At 37.9% G+C, this 17,646-nt stretch overlaps 1 protein-coding gene and 2 non-coding genes across 15 annotated transcripts in view; 2 read left to right on the forward strand and 1 right to left on the reverse strand.

The window, feature by feature from the left end:
- LOC127631731 (MDS1 and EVI1 complex locus protein EVI1-A-like) overlaps positions 1 to 6,246 on the reverse strand; it is a 193,097-nt gene extending 186,851 nt beyond the window's left edge. For 8 of the 13 annotated variants that reach the window (XM_052110004.1, XM_052110003.1, XM_052110008.1 and 5 more), the window contains exon 1: positions 5,840 to 6,245. In XM_052110004.1, coding sequence (XP_051965964.1) covers positions 5,840 to 6,014 — 175 coding nt within the window. In that variant the 5' untranslated portion in view covers positions 6,015 to 6,245. Of the gene's footprint in view, positions 1 to 5,839 lie in introns of all 13 variants that reach the window. The other 5 variants (XM_052110009.1, XM_052109998.1, XM_052110005.1 and 2 more) reach the window with 2 other exon arrangements.
- Positions 6,247 to 13,466: 7,220 nt separating this feature from the next.
- trnav-aac (transfer RNA valine (anticodon AAC)) lies at positions 13,467 to 13,539 on the forward strand. Its single transcript has one exon. It is a non-coding gene; the product is annotated as a tRNA-Val (tRNA).
- Positions 13,540 to 17,280: 3,741 nt separating this feature from the next.
- trnav-aac (transfer RNA valine (anticodon AAC)) lies at positions 17,281 to 17,353 on the forward strand. The gene has a single exon. It is a non-coding gene; the product is annotated as a tRNA-Val (tRNA).
- The last annotated feature ends 293 nt before the right edge of the window (positions 17,354 to 17,646 follow it).

A 17,646-nucleotide genomic window follows, 5' to 3' on the forward strand; every position in this document is an offset into this window, starting at 1 on the left:
AAAAAAAACTCTTAGATTTACATTTTAGGAGGGACCTGAGCCAAAACGACCAAGGCCCAGTTGCAAGAAACCCCTTAAGTTAAGAAAACCTTTAGTTATAATTTTAAGGCTATTGTAACTAAGGATTTTCTTAATAGAATATTCCGGGTTCAATACAAGTTAAGCTCAATCAACAGCATTTGTGGCATGATGCTGATTACCACAAAAGTATACATTTTGAGGTAACAGTGAGGCATTTCTAATTAGAAATGAATGGGGCCAATTTTTGGAGGGTTTAAATGCAGAAATTTTAAGAGTATCATTTTATAAAAGCCTTTATATTAATTCTTCAGTTAAAACGTGTATTATTTGAGCTGTAAAGTTGTTTAAATCATCGTTTTTCATTCATTTTAGCACTCATGCCATTATGAAGTCATGGCGACAAAATTATAAAGTTGGATATATTGTAACTTTACACACAGAAAAGGTTAGTAAGAAATTTTACATCATGTGACTATACTTTTAAAATTGTGTGTTTTTAATGTTTATGGTTAGCCCCATTCACTTCCATTGTAAGTGCTTCACTGTAACCCCAGATTTTTGCCGAGTCGAAATACATGTTTGTGGTAATAAACATTATGCCACAAATGCTGTCGACTGCCCTTAACTTGTATTGAACCCAGAATAATCTTTTAAGGGGTTTCTTGCAACCAGCTGCAGAACATCATGGCTGAGGCTGAGCATTTCTGACTTGGGCTAGTTTTCATAAGATAACTCGTTTTCAAATATTGTTTGAAAAACTTTGTAGAGCTGTGAGGGAAAGTCTCTTATAAAGTCTTCACTTCACAAAGGCCAATACACTTCCATCCTCTCCATGTAAAGATGAGTCAAGACCAGTCAAACAGTGACATCTGATGGTTTCGGGGTTGTTGACTTGACAGTGATATATTACTGGACTGATGTCTGTGCTCTGTTTGGTTCACGCTGACTTCAGGGCTGAGGGTGGGTAAACTGATTCAGGACCTGTCGCTTGGGGATAAAAAGGAACTGGACGCAGTGAACAACAACCCCCATAATTCCCTGTGGGACACAAATGTCATAGTCATCAGTCACACCAATCAAATCTCCAAATAAACATCCATATGACCTGACCCCTGACCAATCAGAGCACAGGATAAATAAACTGTTGACCTGGCCATTTCATTTTGCTATTGAGTAGACACAGATACTCATTGAGTCATTAACATACACACAGAGAGAGAGAGCTGTGGTATTATAGGTGTGTTGATGGATGAGGGTAACCATGTTATAGTCACCTACATCCCAGTACTTCCTCTCACATATTACAAATATCATGGAAACAACTTCTAATGTACTATGGGACAATCTAGTCTAGACGTACATTTCAACAGAATCATACATAAATCAGCACATGTATCTCCTTACCTCAACACTTTCTCTGTTCTTGCAGAAAAAATCTCAAAACAGACAAGAGGATAATTTCCTGGGACAGAAGTAGACCTCTTGCCTAAACCCAGCGGCTTCTGGCCAATCAATCAATCCTTTGAGAACATGTGATCAATCATGATCAAAACCCACAGTGGCCTACAACGCTCTCCATTTTACGCGCTCACACACACACACTCTATCAATCAATTCCTGGGGAAATAGCCTTGTTTCAAACTGACCCTAACAGAGCCTACTGTTTTATACATAATTAACTCATTGGTCAGTTTGACTGTCTCCAAAACAAAAATAAATGAATTTTTTTAGAAATGATCTGATCTGTATTGTGGAAATGCAAACAGTCAGAGATCAATCATCACAATCCCATATTAAATAGGGTTCCCCATCTCCTCGTGCACTCACCTTTTTAAATGGCCCGCTCCGTTCACCACGTTTTTAATAGACTTGATAATGAGCGCGAGGGGCAGCGAACGCGGAATGCAGCAGTCCGGCCTATTGCACACGGACGGTCGTATTGTTGTCACGCGCTGACAGGCGGAGAGAATGCTCGCGCGCAGGGCTTATTCTCACGCGCTTCACTCACGCGGAATGTCACTTTGTTAAATTTGGAGTCCTGCCTTTTTTCTTCTTGCGCTGAGTCGAGTTGATTTCCCGTTGTTTGGAGTTTGGACACTTTCACGGTGAACCGAGTCGCATCAAAGACAAAACAAAAGACGTGGCGTGAAACTGATGGAGATGTCGTAGACGTAGACTACCGGTAGGCCTACACAAGAGTCGAATGGGACAAAAGGCACAATAAAAATATAAACCGGAAAGATACAATTTTGAATAAAAATGGGGGAATGTACTGAAAATTATACAAGATATATAAGAAAACATTCAAACTTGGCTGCATAAGCAGGCCTACTGTAGACTATGTTATTATCTAATAAACTATGATAATCTGCATTAGCACTGGAACCATTTGCTAATTTAAATACAATTATAAAATTGATATACGTTTATAAAGATGTATAAAGGTTGATGCTACAAAAAAAATTGTTGGTTTTAAAACAGTTATTTGGGCAAAAGCATTCAAATGTGTCAAGTCCTGATGATGCGAGTATACGTCAGAATAATGGAGACGGTTTCATCTGACAACATTGTCTGATTTCTGGCAGGTCAAGCCAAGGTCGTTATACTTCATCGTATGGTGTAATTTCACCCCATTCAAAGAAAACCTGCAGCATCATGTTAAGGAATATTAGACAGTTGGCACAGCATGTTAAAACATTATAGACGATTTAAGACTGTTGGACCTGCAGGTGAAATGTCCGGCTCTGCTGGCCAAATCCACAAAACATGTCGTGTACACACACAGCGCACACACACCAGCTAAACGACTGATTATTATTACCTTTCCAGCCTCGGCACACATCACTTCGAGCGCGTGCAGCTAGAGTGATGAGCGCACGGCAGAGGCCACACGAGAGGACTTTTTTCTTTCTTTCCTTCCTTCCATAGTCTAGCTTTTTAGACTCACGCTGAATGCGTTTTACCGGTAGGCTCCGTTAAAAGGAGTCTGGGAATTTAAATATCCAGGGTTGACATAGTGCAGGGGCCAGCTTGAGGCCAGTGTCTCGGGAACCACGTGAGCCCTCGCGAGACCATTTACTCCTTTTGACTTAATAAGTAGAATATAAATATTCTTCTTACATCTTGGGTCATTAATCATCTTTAAATACACCCCCGTCAATTATCCCACTATTCTCAGATGGTAAATTATGATGTCGATACACTCCGGGAGGGGGTGGGAAAGTCTGTATCAACCTTGGCGAACATCTCTGACTTTTGACTTGCACGTTTAGCTTGACCATAATCGTCCAGTTGTGCAAAAGAGAAAAGTGTAAGTGCATAACATGACACTCTCCCCTTAATATTATCAAACCAATGAATTATTGTAAATGCATGTGACATTTATTTTTGTCATTCTGCATGCTTTAGAGCAGTGGTGCTGAGATATGTTTCTCTATGTGGTCTGAGAGGGTCCTATGGAATTTGCCACAAACAAAGGTACACTGCCACAAGTCAATATAGGCTTAAAACAACATGTACATATTTTACGAGTTGGCTATTTCATATGATTTCATAGGAGTTGATCCTATAAATTTGTACGATTTCATCATGTGCAAATGCCCGGATGTGTAATGGGGAAGTAAGTGGGAGTGTGATAAGGACATGATTTTTAATATTATGCCCTTACCCAAACCCCTCATCTAAACCTAACCGATCAGTTGAGTGTGAAAACACGAAAGGAAGCTGTTGTGTCTATTAGATGGAAATGATGACCGGCGACATCACTGGCTGTATAAGTCGTATGAATTTATACGAGTGCAGTCGTATGATATCATACGAATTAGCAAAATTTTGAAAAGTCATATGAATTCTTACAATTTTGCAGTGAGAGTGTGTACCTTAACTCCCTCTTGCAATTTTAAACATGAAGAGTTTAGCTACTTACTACAACTACAGTGTTTGGAGCAGTGACTAATGTTTATTACCAATGCTTTCCAGGCTAGAATTTCCAGTTTAGCTAATCCACTTTTCTGTCATTGCAGTGCAGGGGAGAGCCTGACTTTCAAAGTCAAGTAAACTAAAATCTGCAGTTGAAATCGAGTGATAAGAGGATAAGCAAAAACCTAAAAGAGTGGTGTGTCATGATAAAGATTATTTATGAAATCCCATCAATATCAATGACAGTCAATTATATTAATTTAAGTAAAAGAAAAAGAGTGTTGTCAGATCTTTCTGTAAGAATACAATTTCTTAAAAACAGTGATGAGGAGCCATACCTGCACAATTGCAGTACAATTGCATATTTCAGTGTTTGTACAGTGTGTGAGTGTGAGTATATGACAAGTTGCTGCTGTGCGCTGAAAAACCCCTCTCACTGTACAATGGCAGGGCATAGAGCTCGTGAGGTAGTTTATTGAACGGATACGACCTGCACGACCCCTGTTTCTGTCCAGATGGGGCGCGCGCAGTGTCGAGCCCATCACGGTGCAGTTGACAGGAAAGGAAACAATAATTCAATTGCAAAATGATCCTTCACTTTGTTTTCGGTGCCTCTTTTCTTACCTTCCTTCATATGGAGTGAAATTTCAGCTGTCACTGTCTATTGTCTTTTAACAATTATATGAAAGATGTAAATACATAAACAATATTATTTACAGCAATAATAGTATATCAGCAATTGGATCTCGAAAATGTTAAATAAATACATAAATAAATGATACCTTTTCATTCTTGGCCTTAAGTAGCCTATCGTACTAAGGTTTTGTTTTCCACTATGCGAACGAATGCACTTCAAAGAAAACTTTTAACTAGGAAATGAACTAAAAGAACTTGCATGGATTTCCTAGGACCGCAATGAATGTTTATTGAAAACAGCAAAAAAATAATTAAAAAAATAAATAAAATAATTACTCAAATCAGAGACTCAGCAGGCAAATGCGCAAGAGGAGGTCGAATTATTCACAGACCTGGCCGCAATACATTCGTTCCTAATAATTCCAGTGAGGAGGGGATCAACTTCCCACTAACTACTTGATGTTCAAGAACTTGCGTTTGAGCTTGTGGCGTGGCAAAACACACACGCATTGAACGTCAGCTCAAACAAGCACCCAAGGCAACCCGTAATCAAAAGCTAAGATTACAGTGGACCGTTTAGAATGCCATTACAAACAAAAACATTTCTCCGGGCTGTTCATACCGGAACAAAAATAATAACGGGATTTGATCACTTGTTGCACAACCACTTCCAACAATTATAGCCTATAGAAAAAGGGGTAGGGTATTAATGTCCAGCTAATTAAAACACTTTAAAGCATTTTCACACCGTCCTGTTAATTTGGCATGTTGTATGCAATTCATTGGATTGCCAGCCCGTGCCGTAGCTGAAGCTACCTGTTTGCCTTTAAAAGCGTGCCTCCGCAGTTGGCTTTCTGTTTTCGACTATAGGAGAAGCTGTCTTTTCAAAGTCGTGGCTCCAAATTAATGTGACTAGAGCCCCTGAAACTTGCACGAACAGTGTTTTTTTATCGAACGCTTTTATAACACCGGGACGCTTAGTATGCGATATAGAACGCGATTACAGCATGCAATCCTTAAAGTTTGAGCGGCACGCGCAACTTTTTGTCACTTGCTAATCTCGGTTTACAATGTCTAACCGCGCGCCACAGTTCGCGTTTAGCTTGTCTTTAACTCTCACAAACACCGACAGAAACCGCTGGGATCTGCCGACACGAGTGAGCAGAGTGCTGGCTATAAATGTTTGGTAACGAAAATATGCTGCATATACACATGTACAAGATGGCAGTTTGAAAAGAGCTAAAAAAGGAGATGTTGCACCTACCAGTGGCCAGTTTCCTTGCCCTGCCTTTGGACCTCATGATGCCCGTCTTTCTGTGTAGTTTGTCGGGTTTTTTCTTAAAACTTTTCCTCCTTTTTCCTCTGTCCTTTTTCTCTGTGATTCTCAATCCCAGACGCACTATCTCTCCAGCATTGTCAGTTTGGACACCTTCGCACATGCGCACACCATCGAGCTGCCAGCATCGCCAAAAAAAAGTTCTGAACGATTCATCAAACAAGTATTGCAGATCTTGTCAGGTTGCAATAGCCGAGATCCCTCTCGTGTCAGCTCTTCAGAGATCAGTGGGCACGGGACGGAGCCATTCGCGACCTCCGGGTCCACGAGGAACTGGAGACATTAATTATAATGAAGCAGTCTCGAGCGTACAAGGCGCCCGGTCTTTTGTGTTTTAAATGAAGACGAATTAATCACTGTTCGGGTAAATGACTACTGTAAAACGTTTTCATCAAACGTTTTATGTTGTTTAATTGAGATTTGAGCATAGTTATGGAATTGTGAAATGGATTAAAAAAACTTTTACTTCTCCCCCCTCCCTCAGCCGGGCGCGTGGGCAGTCTTTACCGAGGGCAGCCCGCTGCACATACATAAATATACCCCCCCCCCCCGCCCGTTACTGTCCGCGCACAAAGCCTAAATTCTCTCTTGGGATGCATTTTCACCCTCTCTTCAGTTTGGAGACACTTTTCAATTATTTTCTGGTGCAAAAAATCTTGCATTTATACTATTTTGTGAAGTAGGCCCACTCAATAGTTTTGATTTATATAGTTATTCCTACACTTTATTCAAGAGTATTTACTTGTTAATGAGAAGCGGAGAGTGATACCCTGGTGCGTTTGGGACGCATTTTTGTAGATGTCCAGCATCACACATCACGTGCATTTCAACTATAGCGTACCTAATTTATTTATTAGTTTAAACAGTTTTCAAGATGTGTGAACATTTGGGAAACTCTTGGGTCATCAAGTTAATTACTCATTAATTAGAGTCGCGTGACATCATGTTGACCGTGTCCATGAACCTTTTAAAGGGTCGCTTTCCCCTCGCTCTCATATTGATTATTAAGTATTTCTAAAACGGATCCAATTAATCTGACATCACTATGCATACAAATGAATCGTGCAGTGCAAACATCAGCTGGCGTTCAGTCCTTTCTGAGCTGAGCATAAATGCATCTCCATAAATAAAAGTCGTCCTAGAAACTTACATTTTGCTGAATTATCAACTAAAAATGGCCGTTATGTTATGGAGATTTATTCAGATTTAATTAATTGTTTTTTTACTGGACACATTTTTTAAACTCAACTGAAATGCAAAAGAAAGACATTTATCTGATTAATTATGGAGAAATGTTCAAATCGTACAATAAAGTTGCCAACTTTCTTTATGCAGGGAACTTCCAAAGAAAATGGAATAAAGGGGATCTACAGTTGTTGTAAAATAAATAAATGATAAAAGAGAGTGGAAGAACAGTAATAATGCACCACTTCTCTTGATGACAAACAAACAGAGAGAGAGAGAGATAGCCAGATAGATGGAGAGAGAGCATGTGCTTGAAGGCTGTCAGCAGGTCTGCTTTGTTTTGCATTGCGTTCCCATTAGTCCAAATGGACACAGTATCCTAAAGACATTCGCATGCAGTCGGGTACACAGAACATATTTTATTATGATACTCTGACCTCGTCGGCCAGAGATTGCGTATAGCTGGTGCTCTGGAACGAGGATCAGTCAAGACCCCGTGGGCTGTAATTATTGAAAATTAATTGAGGCCAGAACCCTTTTGGAAATATGTCCAAATAATTAGCTTGTCGTGGGGTTTAAATTCAACCCAATCAAAAATAGAGAATACAGTTTACCTTTTGGGATTATAACGCCAATCTAATTAATGGTTTGCCCTCTTCTGTCGTTAGATGGAAAGCACGCATAGGTCGTCGGCCAGATTCAGTGTGATGTAATGAGTGAGAAGGGAAGGGTTAAAATAAAAACATAATTTGTAAAGTCGGGGGCTGTCGCGCCAGACTGAAAGTGAAATGGGAGCCGCGGGCACAAGGAAATTACCGCGCGCCCGCGTGACCTTTGCGCGAGGTAATCAATCAAGTGATCAACAGGGATATTTATCAATGCTACATCCAGTCCGCCGCTCCTCAAACACGAACTGAGAACACAGCTGATATGGAAGCGAGTGAAATAATAGGAGAAATCATTTTTATAGCATATATGTGATTTTAATATGGTGGTCAATAGCAAGGTAAACAATATTATCTACAAAAATACGGAACTACAAATTGTATTTCCACTGAAGCAGAAGAAATAATCGAATTAGGCCTATAATTAAAATATAACTGATTACAAACTTGCTAAAAAAAACTAGCCCAATATTTTTCCATTTCACGTTTCTCAGAAAGAAAGAAAGAAATGCAAGCAAAAGATGCGTAGCACTGTCAAGAAGAGTAGCAATTATATTAATCTAATTTTGCAATCGTAAAAAAAAAAAAAATATATAATAGGACTAATAATAATAATAAATAAATAAAACGGTTGACCCACGGTCATTTAATTAATATAATTGCACTGGCACCATTTATCGATTATTTAACTGTAGAGTTAAAGACATAATGAAGGTTTGGTTTGGCAGAAAATTTGGTTTGCGCGGTGTGTGTGTGTGTGTGTGGTGGGGGGGTACGAATAGAGGCAGCAGGAGAACACGATGAACGGAGACCAGCGGTACCCCAGCGAGCACTGCCCCTCTGAGGAGACGTGCATAACGGGAGACCGACCGAACACGGCATTCTTCACATCCGCGGAGACTCTGCCAACGACTCTGCCCTGCCTCTCCGCCTCAAACAAGTGGAAACATTCCGTAACCACAGGCTTCACGGCAGAGAGACGGTAGACCAGATACAGCCAACCCCGTGCATGCAAAACTTAAATGTCTGTCTGTCTGTCGGTCTTAAAGTGGCAAGCACAATCCAAATTGTATTTAAACGTTTGCAATTTCTAAAAAAATATGCAGGCTATGGATTTGCTAGACGAGCAGTAGCCTGTATGCGGTGGAGCTCCAACAGAAATAATGTATGATTACTGTGATATCACTGACGATTGAAAACGGCTTTTATAAAACAATATTAATAATTTCACATCAAGCTCAAATGGTTTAAAAAGTCTCTGAGTTAAGTGTATTAATTTATGAGAAGGATGCTGCTTGACGAAGTTTTATAAACAAAACTCATTAAACTTCTCTGTGGGGATATTGTGCTGATCTAGCATGTCTGCTCGTTGGTCATAAAGTTCCATTCCATCACTATCCTATAATAAATCTGAGTCATTCATATGTTGGGTGTCGTTTTTTTTTTTTTTTTTTTGTGAAAGGGTAGCCTATTTAGTAATTGAATTCCTTGTTGCAAAGCCAAGACTGGATTTTATGCCCTGGCAACATGAGAGCGCGCGCGCAAGAAATGAAAGCCTGAAATAGCGCGTGCAGAGCGGATTTGGACTCTTTATGTCTCTTGCAGACACGACTACACAACACATTTCGTGAAGAAAATGTATTTCACTGACAAGCTACAAGATAACCATTAATTAATTAATTATTTTATTTTTTTTACTTTAATTTCAATTTTTATTTAGTTTTTTACTCTTAAAATAGACCATAGGTTTTAAGGTATGGCTATGCAAACTATTTGTAGAGGAATTGACAAAACTTATCAAATATAGGAAATACTGAAAGAACAGACTGAGAGATTGGAAATAGGAGTTAGTTGCTGTACGTGAAATAAATAGGCTAGTGTAAAAATCGTTCATAATTAGCTATTCAGGGTACGATTGAAAAACCGAACAGAATGAAAAATATAAAAGTATAAGATAAAAATAAAAGTATAATATATATATATATATATATATATATATATATATATATATATATATATATATATATATATATATATATATATATATATATATATATATATATATTAGGCTGAAGGAAAAAACGCCGTTATTTAAGTTTTTCGGCGATTACCATAAATCATTAATCAATCTTTAACGGTTAAATTTCCATGCATGAATCCATTTCTCCAAATAATTAAGGTGTTCATATACCAAACATATAGCCTACCACAAAATTGTTGTGCATCGTTTACGTTGTGCAACGGGTGAGTAGGACTACACAACCTAACACGACTTTTTTTAAGTAGCTATGCATGTCTCATTACACTTATTTGTCTGATCTTGAGAGACTTGACTAATTATTGGAGTTTTACTGCCATCTAGTGCCAAACAAATAAACAACAAGATGCACACGACCATTTCAGATTAAGTCAAAAAACATTGTCATGTTTCATGACTTTCTTAATTTTTCATGATGCTTTAAAAGAGATGCGACAGTCAGTCTGCTTTTTAATTAGAGTTGAAAGAGAAATGACTGGACATGCATGAGTCATGCCAACTGTTGCCCCTCTGTAAGTCTGACCCGTGCTCGTTGATTGACAGCAATTGGAGGAGAATCGTCGGTTTGCAACTGCCCTTCCCGGCAACTGGCAATCAACGAGGATTACGATGCGCTCTCGAGACAATCTGTGGACGTATTTATGGCCCTGAGAGCGCTCCCGCCAGCTTTATAGGCAGTCGTTTATCCTAAAGCTCTCGCTCTCTCTTTCACACACACACACACACACACACACACACACACACACACACACACACACACACACACACACACACACACACACACACACACACACACACACACGATGCTCATCCATCCCTTAGAAGCCAGCGCGAAGAGTCTTGACGAGCAATCGATGTGGACAGTCGAACAGAATAATTTATCCTCGATTCCAGTAAATATGGACATGTTGTGATGCGCGTCAGTTCCCGGTTCTGTCGTTCTCTATAAAATAAAGCGTATAGCCACTGTGTAGCCTATAACAGTTTTTTGTTTGCCCCCGACAGTAACAAATAGGCTACAGTTTTTTAATGAGCACGAACTTTTTTCACTAGTCAAAATCGACTAGCAATTTCTCTCAGAAGCTACACTGACCAAACCAAACTTTAAAATATAATAGTGAAACACTTGGCATTCTCTATTTTATCAGATTAAAAATAACTTAAAAATGTAAAAAGTTTATCAAGATTGAATGAAAAAAATAATAGTTTTGATTGAATATTCCTAGAGCAAGATTGTTTGTGCTAAAAGAAAAAGGTCGTTTTAATTCAAATGTTTTTAAAAGAAAGGGGGCAACTATGCAAATAATTTTGAGGGAGCAAGGTGCTTTTTTAAGTTACAAATTAAAATAATGCTTATTCAAAAGTCACTTCAGAAAAGGGTGCACCATTTCCTGTTTATTTCAATCGCTTTTGGCATTTCATGATATTTCAAGTATTCTAGAAACAAATGAATCCCATTGTGATTGAATCAGTCAAGCCCACTTTCATAACAAATCAATTCCCCCACTTAAGAAAAATTATGTTTTATGGAGGCGCTTTATAAAGAACTATAGTTCCTGCAACAAGAGGCTTTTTTACCCCAAATACTATCATTTTTATTTAGTTATAGGAAAACCTTTATTTAATCACAATGTATATAAGTAGGCTATTTTGTCTCTAAATAAATTTGATCATTTAGAAGATACTCGCTAGCTACATACATTTCCAACACTGTAAAAGTTATCAAAAATTAGATCAAATTAAATCAAAGTGAACCTTTAGAAATTGTACGTGATGACCTCATGGATTGTGGTATAGTGACAGACAGGTGTTTAGCAAAGAAATGTGTGGATAGTTTTTGTTGATATGTAGTGTTTTGGGAGAAAATAAAGTCAAACATGTGTTTTATCCCAGAGGGCCTTTAGCCCTGTTGTACCCTAAATGTTTTAGAAACTTGTTTGCATTGCATCCGATAACACAACCCAAGCAAAAATATCAAGACCCATTTTCTAATACACTGGGAATTCATCCAGTAGTTTAACATGCAGAAATTAGCACATAATAGGCAATACTTGTGACTTGGTGCATCACAGTAGCATTAGAATGGGTAGACAAATGTAAACAATTATTGTGTGAAACATGCCATGCAATGTCATTACTTCATTATCAACTACCAGAATAATGTCATTAATAAATTATATACTGTAAGTGATTAAGAATCCTGTATGGAATGAAATACAAACCTTTATTGTTTTGTAGTGGTGATAACCCACCATCACATACGCCACAACTGACTATGCAAATATTTTCTCAATACACAAGATAATAGCCATGATAATACAAGGCAAACATGACACAAAACACATCCTTTATTTAAATCCTTATACAGTTCTAAAGAGAGGCCTTCTCATTTTTCCCAAACCACAGCATGAAAACTACGGAAAAAGAAAACGGCATGAAATCAGGTTATTTTAAAACCAAAAACCCATTGAATACAGATGAATACAATAATTTGATAATCAAATGAAGCAGTGCCCTATTACTGTCACAAATCATTGATGAAACACTCACATTGAGCTAGTTAATTTAGATGATTATTAGCCACCAAGGTGTTTCTATCCATTCCTCAGGTGCATCAGTAGCAGGTGTATTAATGACTCTCCTAATAAATACAGTATCTATGTGTGTATTAAATGCTCAACAATGGCGGCTTTACAAAGAATCCTACCGCTTGAGCACAGAAGGCAACAGAAGGTAACAGAAGGTGACGCAGATGTCAGGTAGTGTACATAAACGCCTACATAAGGACACATTTCTCCTCACTTGACTCTCTATCTGATGATGACTTTAAAAGACAATTCTGGAATCTAATGACCAAGATCCTTGAATTGCTGCAGGCTGTGAAACCGCACCTTCAGAGGGCCACAGAAACCACGCCTTAACTCCTAGAACTGCACTGCATTATTGTGCTGTGGGAAGTTTTAAGGAGGTGGTTGGTGATGGCTTCTGGATCAGCAAGTCTAAGGTCAACAAGGCTGTGAAAGCAGTAACAACAGCTTATGAACACCACACTGACTTTCCCAAAACTCCTAAAAAAAATCCAGTCACAACACTGCTGTCACAGAAATGTGTTCAACATCCTGAGGAGGAAGAGGGGGTCATGCTGGGGCTGATGATGATGATGATGATGATCCACTGAACCCACATCAAGGCAGAAGTCAAGAGAACATTTAATTCAGAAAATGTTTGGTTACCGTTTTCATTTTTAAAAATAGTTTTTATACTACATTTTATATTATTTCATAATAGACTGACATAACACAAATCCTATTGAGAATATTCCATAATCTATTCTATTCCTGTGTCAATCAGAAATCAATATATCAAAGAGGACAGCACAATTTAAACATGAGTTTTAATTTTATAAATTTTCTCATAACAACCACTCGATTTAATTACACTGAAAAACACCGCTGGTAAATAAAGCGTGTCGTGTCTTATAGTACAATCATTCACATCAGTCGTATTTATTATTGCTTTATAACTACGGATAACATAAAACGTATGAACAAAAATACAAATAAATGAATAACAATAAAACAGTCAGGGGGATACATTAACAAAAAAAAGGGACCACACTGCGGGCAAATTTAAAGTGCACGTCATTTCCCGAAATATGCTCAGCTCTGTTCCCGTAGTGTAGTGGTTATCACGTTCGCCTAACACGCGAAAGGTCCCCGGTTCGAAACCGGGCGGGAACATCTTTTCATTTTCATTTCACTGCATACTACTTGTGCAACATACTTTTCTGCACCACAATGTGTATAAATCTATACAGCACACATTTTCAAACAAAATATGCAATCTTGCTATTAAACACTCATTGATTGACGTTTCACACTATAAGTGCAGTACTGGCATTTAACACAAGATGGCAACAAAACCTTGCATTTGCAAAACACAAAGTATGCCCAGTTTTGAGGGAAGTATATGGAGCCAGAAATATGACAAAACAATTTTAATTACAATTGTGTAAATTTGAATGATAGACTTTTCAATTAGAAATATAAGTGTGATTTTGCCAAATCTAATACTACGTTGTATTTTAAATAGGTTTGAATTAGATTAAATAGGTTTAAACTCCAATCCTGGACATTTCATATTTAACCAAATGTAAAAGTTTTTTTTTTATGGCACAATTTTAGAAATATGTATTTTCAAAACAGCACATTTTTGGTTCTGCATTCTTACACCGTGTCCTAACTACACGCGACGCGATAAAATTCCAGCGACAGCAAGTGTGTCTGTCCACACTAGACGCGACGCGACTGTGAGACGCCACACGTCAATCAAAAATCACAGCCATTCAGAACAGCGTGTGGGCGGAGTCTCTCTGTGAAAGCGCACTGCTGGCCCGCACTCGCATTGGAAATGGGTAAGGACATAATCAAATCAAGAAATAACATTATTAAAAATCAAAACATTAACAAAATATACTCATTGACTAATTTTGTTATGAAGTACAGTTGTATGTTTGCATTGAATTCAGTTTGAACGCTATATTATATGCTTTCAAAATCTGAGGTAAATTATCCATTATCGCTTGTGGCACAGTGACCTATTTTTAACTAAAAATAAATAATGTGTACTCATAACCAGTGTAATTTCTTCATATGACAATCAGTTTATTCGATCTTGTTCATAGGGAAATTCATATCCATCCCGTCGCTTTATTATGGATGGAAGGAAAATTATATTCAAACTCAAATGAAACAATTTTAATACTATACAAAAAACTAATGAACACCTGAGATTATTAATGACCAAAAAAGATTACAAATGAGATTATTGAATACGAAATATCGCATTCATTATTTCCCCCATTTAGGTCCGAGGTTCAAACGAGAGCTCTGGAGGAGGAAGAGAGTAGTGGCCTTTCTTTTATTACAGGGGAGGAAGACGAGGATGTGGGTGCATCCAATAAATCAAAGAAGAGCAGAGCAAGGGGCCTATCACAACCTAGTGCAGGAACTTTTCCTGGACAAGGCACGTTTTTTAAATTATTTCCGTATGTCCTCCACTGATATGGAGAATGTGCTGTCCTATGTTGGGAAGGACCTGAGGAAGCAGACCACATCATACCGTGTTCCAGTTGAGCCACAACAACGCCTTGCTGTAACACTAAGGTAAGTAAAATACACTGTACTGTTGTTTTATTTTTTTTTACCAAATTGTCAAAGAAGCCGTCTTAAATGGCTTATATGTCAAGAAAGTCTGTATAAAAGCACTTTTTTTATCCATAGTTAAATGCAAATATTGCAAATATTGTTATTGTTTTTACTGTTATTAGGTGAATGCCTCAAACACAATTATAGATATATAAATATGAAAATTCAATTATTAAGGTAAATATATTGCAATTCCATTTGGGGGCACAAATGATGATGACATTATACAAGACTATTCAATTGATGACTATGCATAGAAGAAACAACTATACAGAAAAAAAAAAAAATCTGTAAAGTAGTTTATTTCATAGCAACTGGTTTAAAATTGCTCAACACAACACTTTTCCATCAACCTTATAAAAGACCACACAAATGTGCTTCAACATAGCCTTTACAAAAACAAAAACAATAAAAATAAAAAATAAACAGTAGTAGACAGTAGTTTATAGTTTGTAACAAACTTGGAAATTATATATGAACAGTATGCTACAAAAGTAGTCACATATGACGCTGTAAACAGTATATCTGGCTGTAGATGAAAGTCTAAACTTAACTTACCATGTGTATTCAATGCTTCAGCTATACTTCTCCAGACGGAATCCTTTTTCCTGATGTCTTTGTGGAATTTGTGGGATTTATCGTAGAGAATTGAATGCCTTTGAACTTCGACAATCAGTTCCTCGTCGTCCATGTTTGATGATTAAATATTCATGACACGCAGAACTTCCATCCAATGAGATCTCTGTGTGGGCGGATCTGTCAGCCGCGACGTCGCAGAAATAGGAACCGTTTCTAAATTAGAAACTTCGCGTGTCGCCGTCGCGTCTGGTTAGGACAAAAACTCTGATTAACATGGAAAAGATACCTTTTATTGCGTGTCGCAGCGTCGCGTCGCGTGTAGTTAGGACACGGTATTACACTAAATATTCAGTTTAAAAAAATTACAGCTTCGAGTTTTCAAGATGAGGAAGAAATTCAGAACACCAAATTCAGTGTCTAAAACTCAAACCGCAGAAATTCAGATCTACAGAAAGTGGGTCAGAGTTCAAGCTTCCACAGGAAAGAGTAGAGGGTCCAACGGAGCATTTTGGCCAATTACAGGCGAGGTGCAATAATTCTCTGGCGCCAGCGTGATTCAAATGTCGCCATTCTGACATTCTAAGCACATGAGACATTTGTCTAAGCCAGGGGTCGGGAACATATGTGGCTCTTTGTTAAAAATCAGGTGGCTCGCTGGGTCTCTCACCAACACATGAATGTTTAAAACTTTATAGAGATACTTTTTCAACAGTAAGTTTGGGTGCGATTGCAAAGCTTGAATTCAATGATATTGTTTTGATTTCCTGTCTCCCGAATTTTAAAGCCTACTTCTAGTTAACAAGGTTTGAAATTAACACCCGCCAAATGTGGATTTTTCATGCCGAGTATTTTGCACTACCTGTGGAAGGTGATCTGTAAGACTTATTGGAGTGTTATATTACAATAAAATAAGACACAAAAATGCACGTTTGACGAAACGTGATTATATTTTGACGACCAGAGCCACAAAGAGCCACATGTGGCTCGAGAGCCATATGTTCCCGACCCCTGGCTTAGACAAATGTCTCATGTGCTGAGAATATGCCAACATGCGAACCATAAAAATATAAATCATAAAAGTTTAAGAACCACTACATGGTCAGAATGGCGACCTTTGAATCACGCTGGCGCCAGAGAATTATTGCTCCTCGCCTGTAATTGGCCAAAATGCTCCGTTCGACTTTTCTGAGACCCTCTACTCTCCCCTGTGGAAGCTTGAAATCTGACCCACTTTCTGTAGATCAGAATTTCTGCAGTTTGAATTTTAGATACTGAATTTGGAAAACTCGAAGCTGTCTTTTTTAAAACGGAATATTTACAGTGTAAGAATGCAGAACTAAAACTGAAATGTCCAGGATTGGAGTTTAAAAATGTCAAATTCAAACCTATTTAAAATACAACGTAGTATTAGATTTGGACAAATTGCACTTATAATTCAAATTCAAAAGTCTATAATTCAAATTTACACAATTCGAATTCAAATAGTTTTGTCAGATTTATGGCTCCATATACATTAAGGCTTAATAACTTAAGACGCAAAAAAAAAAAAAAAGACTGCACTTGGGGCAACTTTAAAGTGACTCAGCCCTAAAAACCTAATTTGGTACTTTTTCTCCATGAAGTTGTACTTATATTAATTAAAAAGGCGGCGGGCAACTTTAAACTGACGTCACTTCTCTAAATGTGCTCAGCTCAGTTCCCGTAGTGTAGTGGTTATCACGTTCGCCTAACACGCGAAAGGTCCTCGGTTCGAAACCGGGCGGGAACAAGCAATTTTTGATTTTCATTTCACTGTATACTACTTGTGCTACATGCATTTCTGCACCATAACACAAATCTGCGTCTGTACCACGCACTGTATATTAGTAAAATCAAGAATTACATCAAACAGACGTCGAGCAAAATGTGTGGCTGTGAAATTAGCTGTTCTGGTTGATGCCAAAAACTATGAAAAATATAACCCTAATACAGCACACATTTTCAAAACAAAATATGCAATCTTTCTGTTACCAAATTCAACACCTTGATTGACATTTCACTATATAATTGCAGTACTGGCTT

This window comes from Xyrauchen texanus, chromosome 38 (assembly GCF_025860055.1).
Source record: "Xyrauchen texanus isolate HMW12.3.18 chromosome 38, RBS_HiC_50CHRs, whole genome shotgun sequence".
In the NCBI taxonomy this organism is placed as follows: Eukaryota; Metazoa; Chordata; class Actinopteri; order Cypriniformes; family Catostomidae; genus Xyrauchen; species Xyrauchen texanus.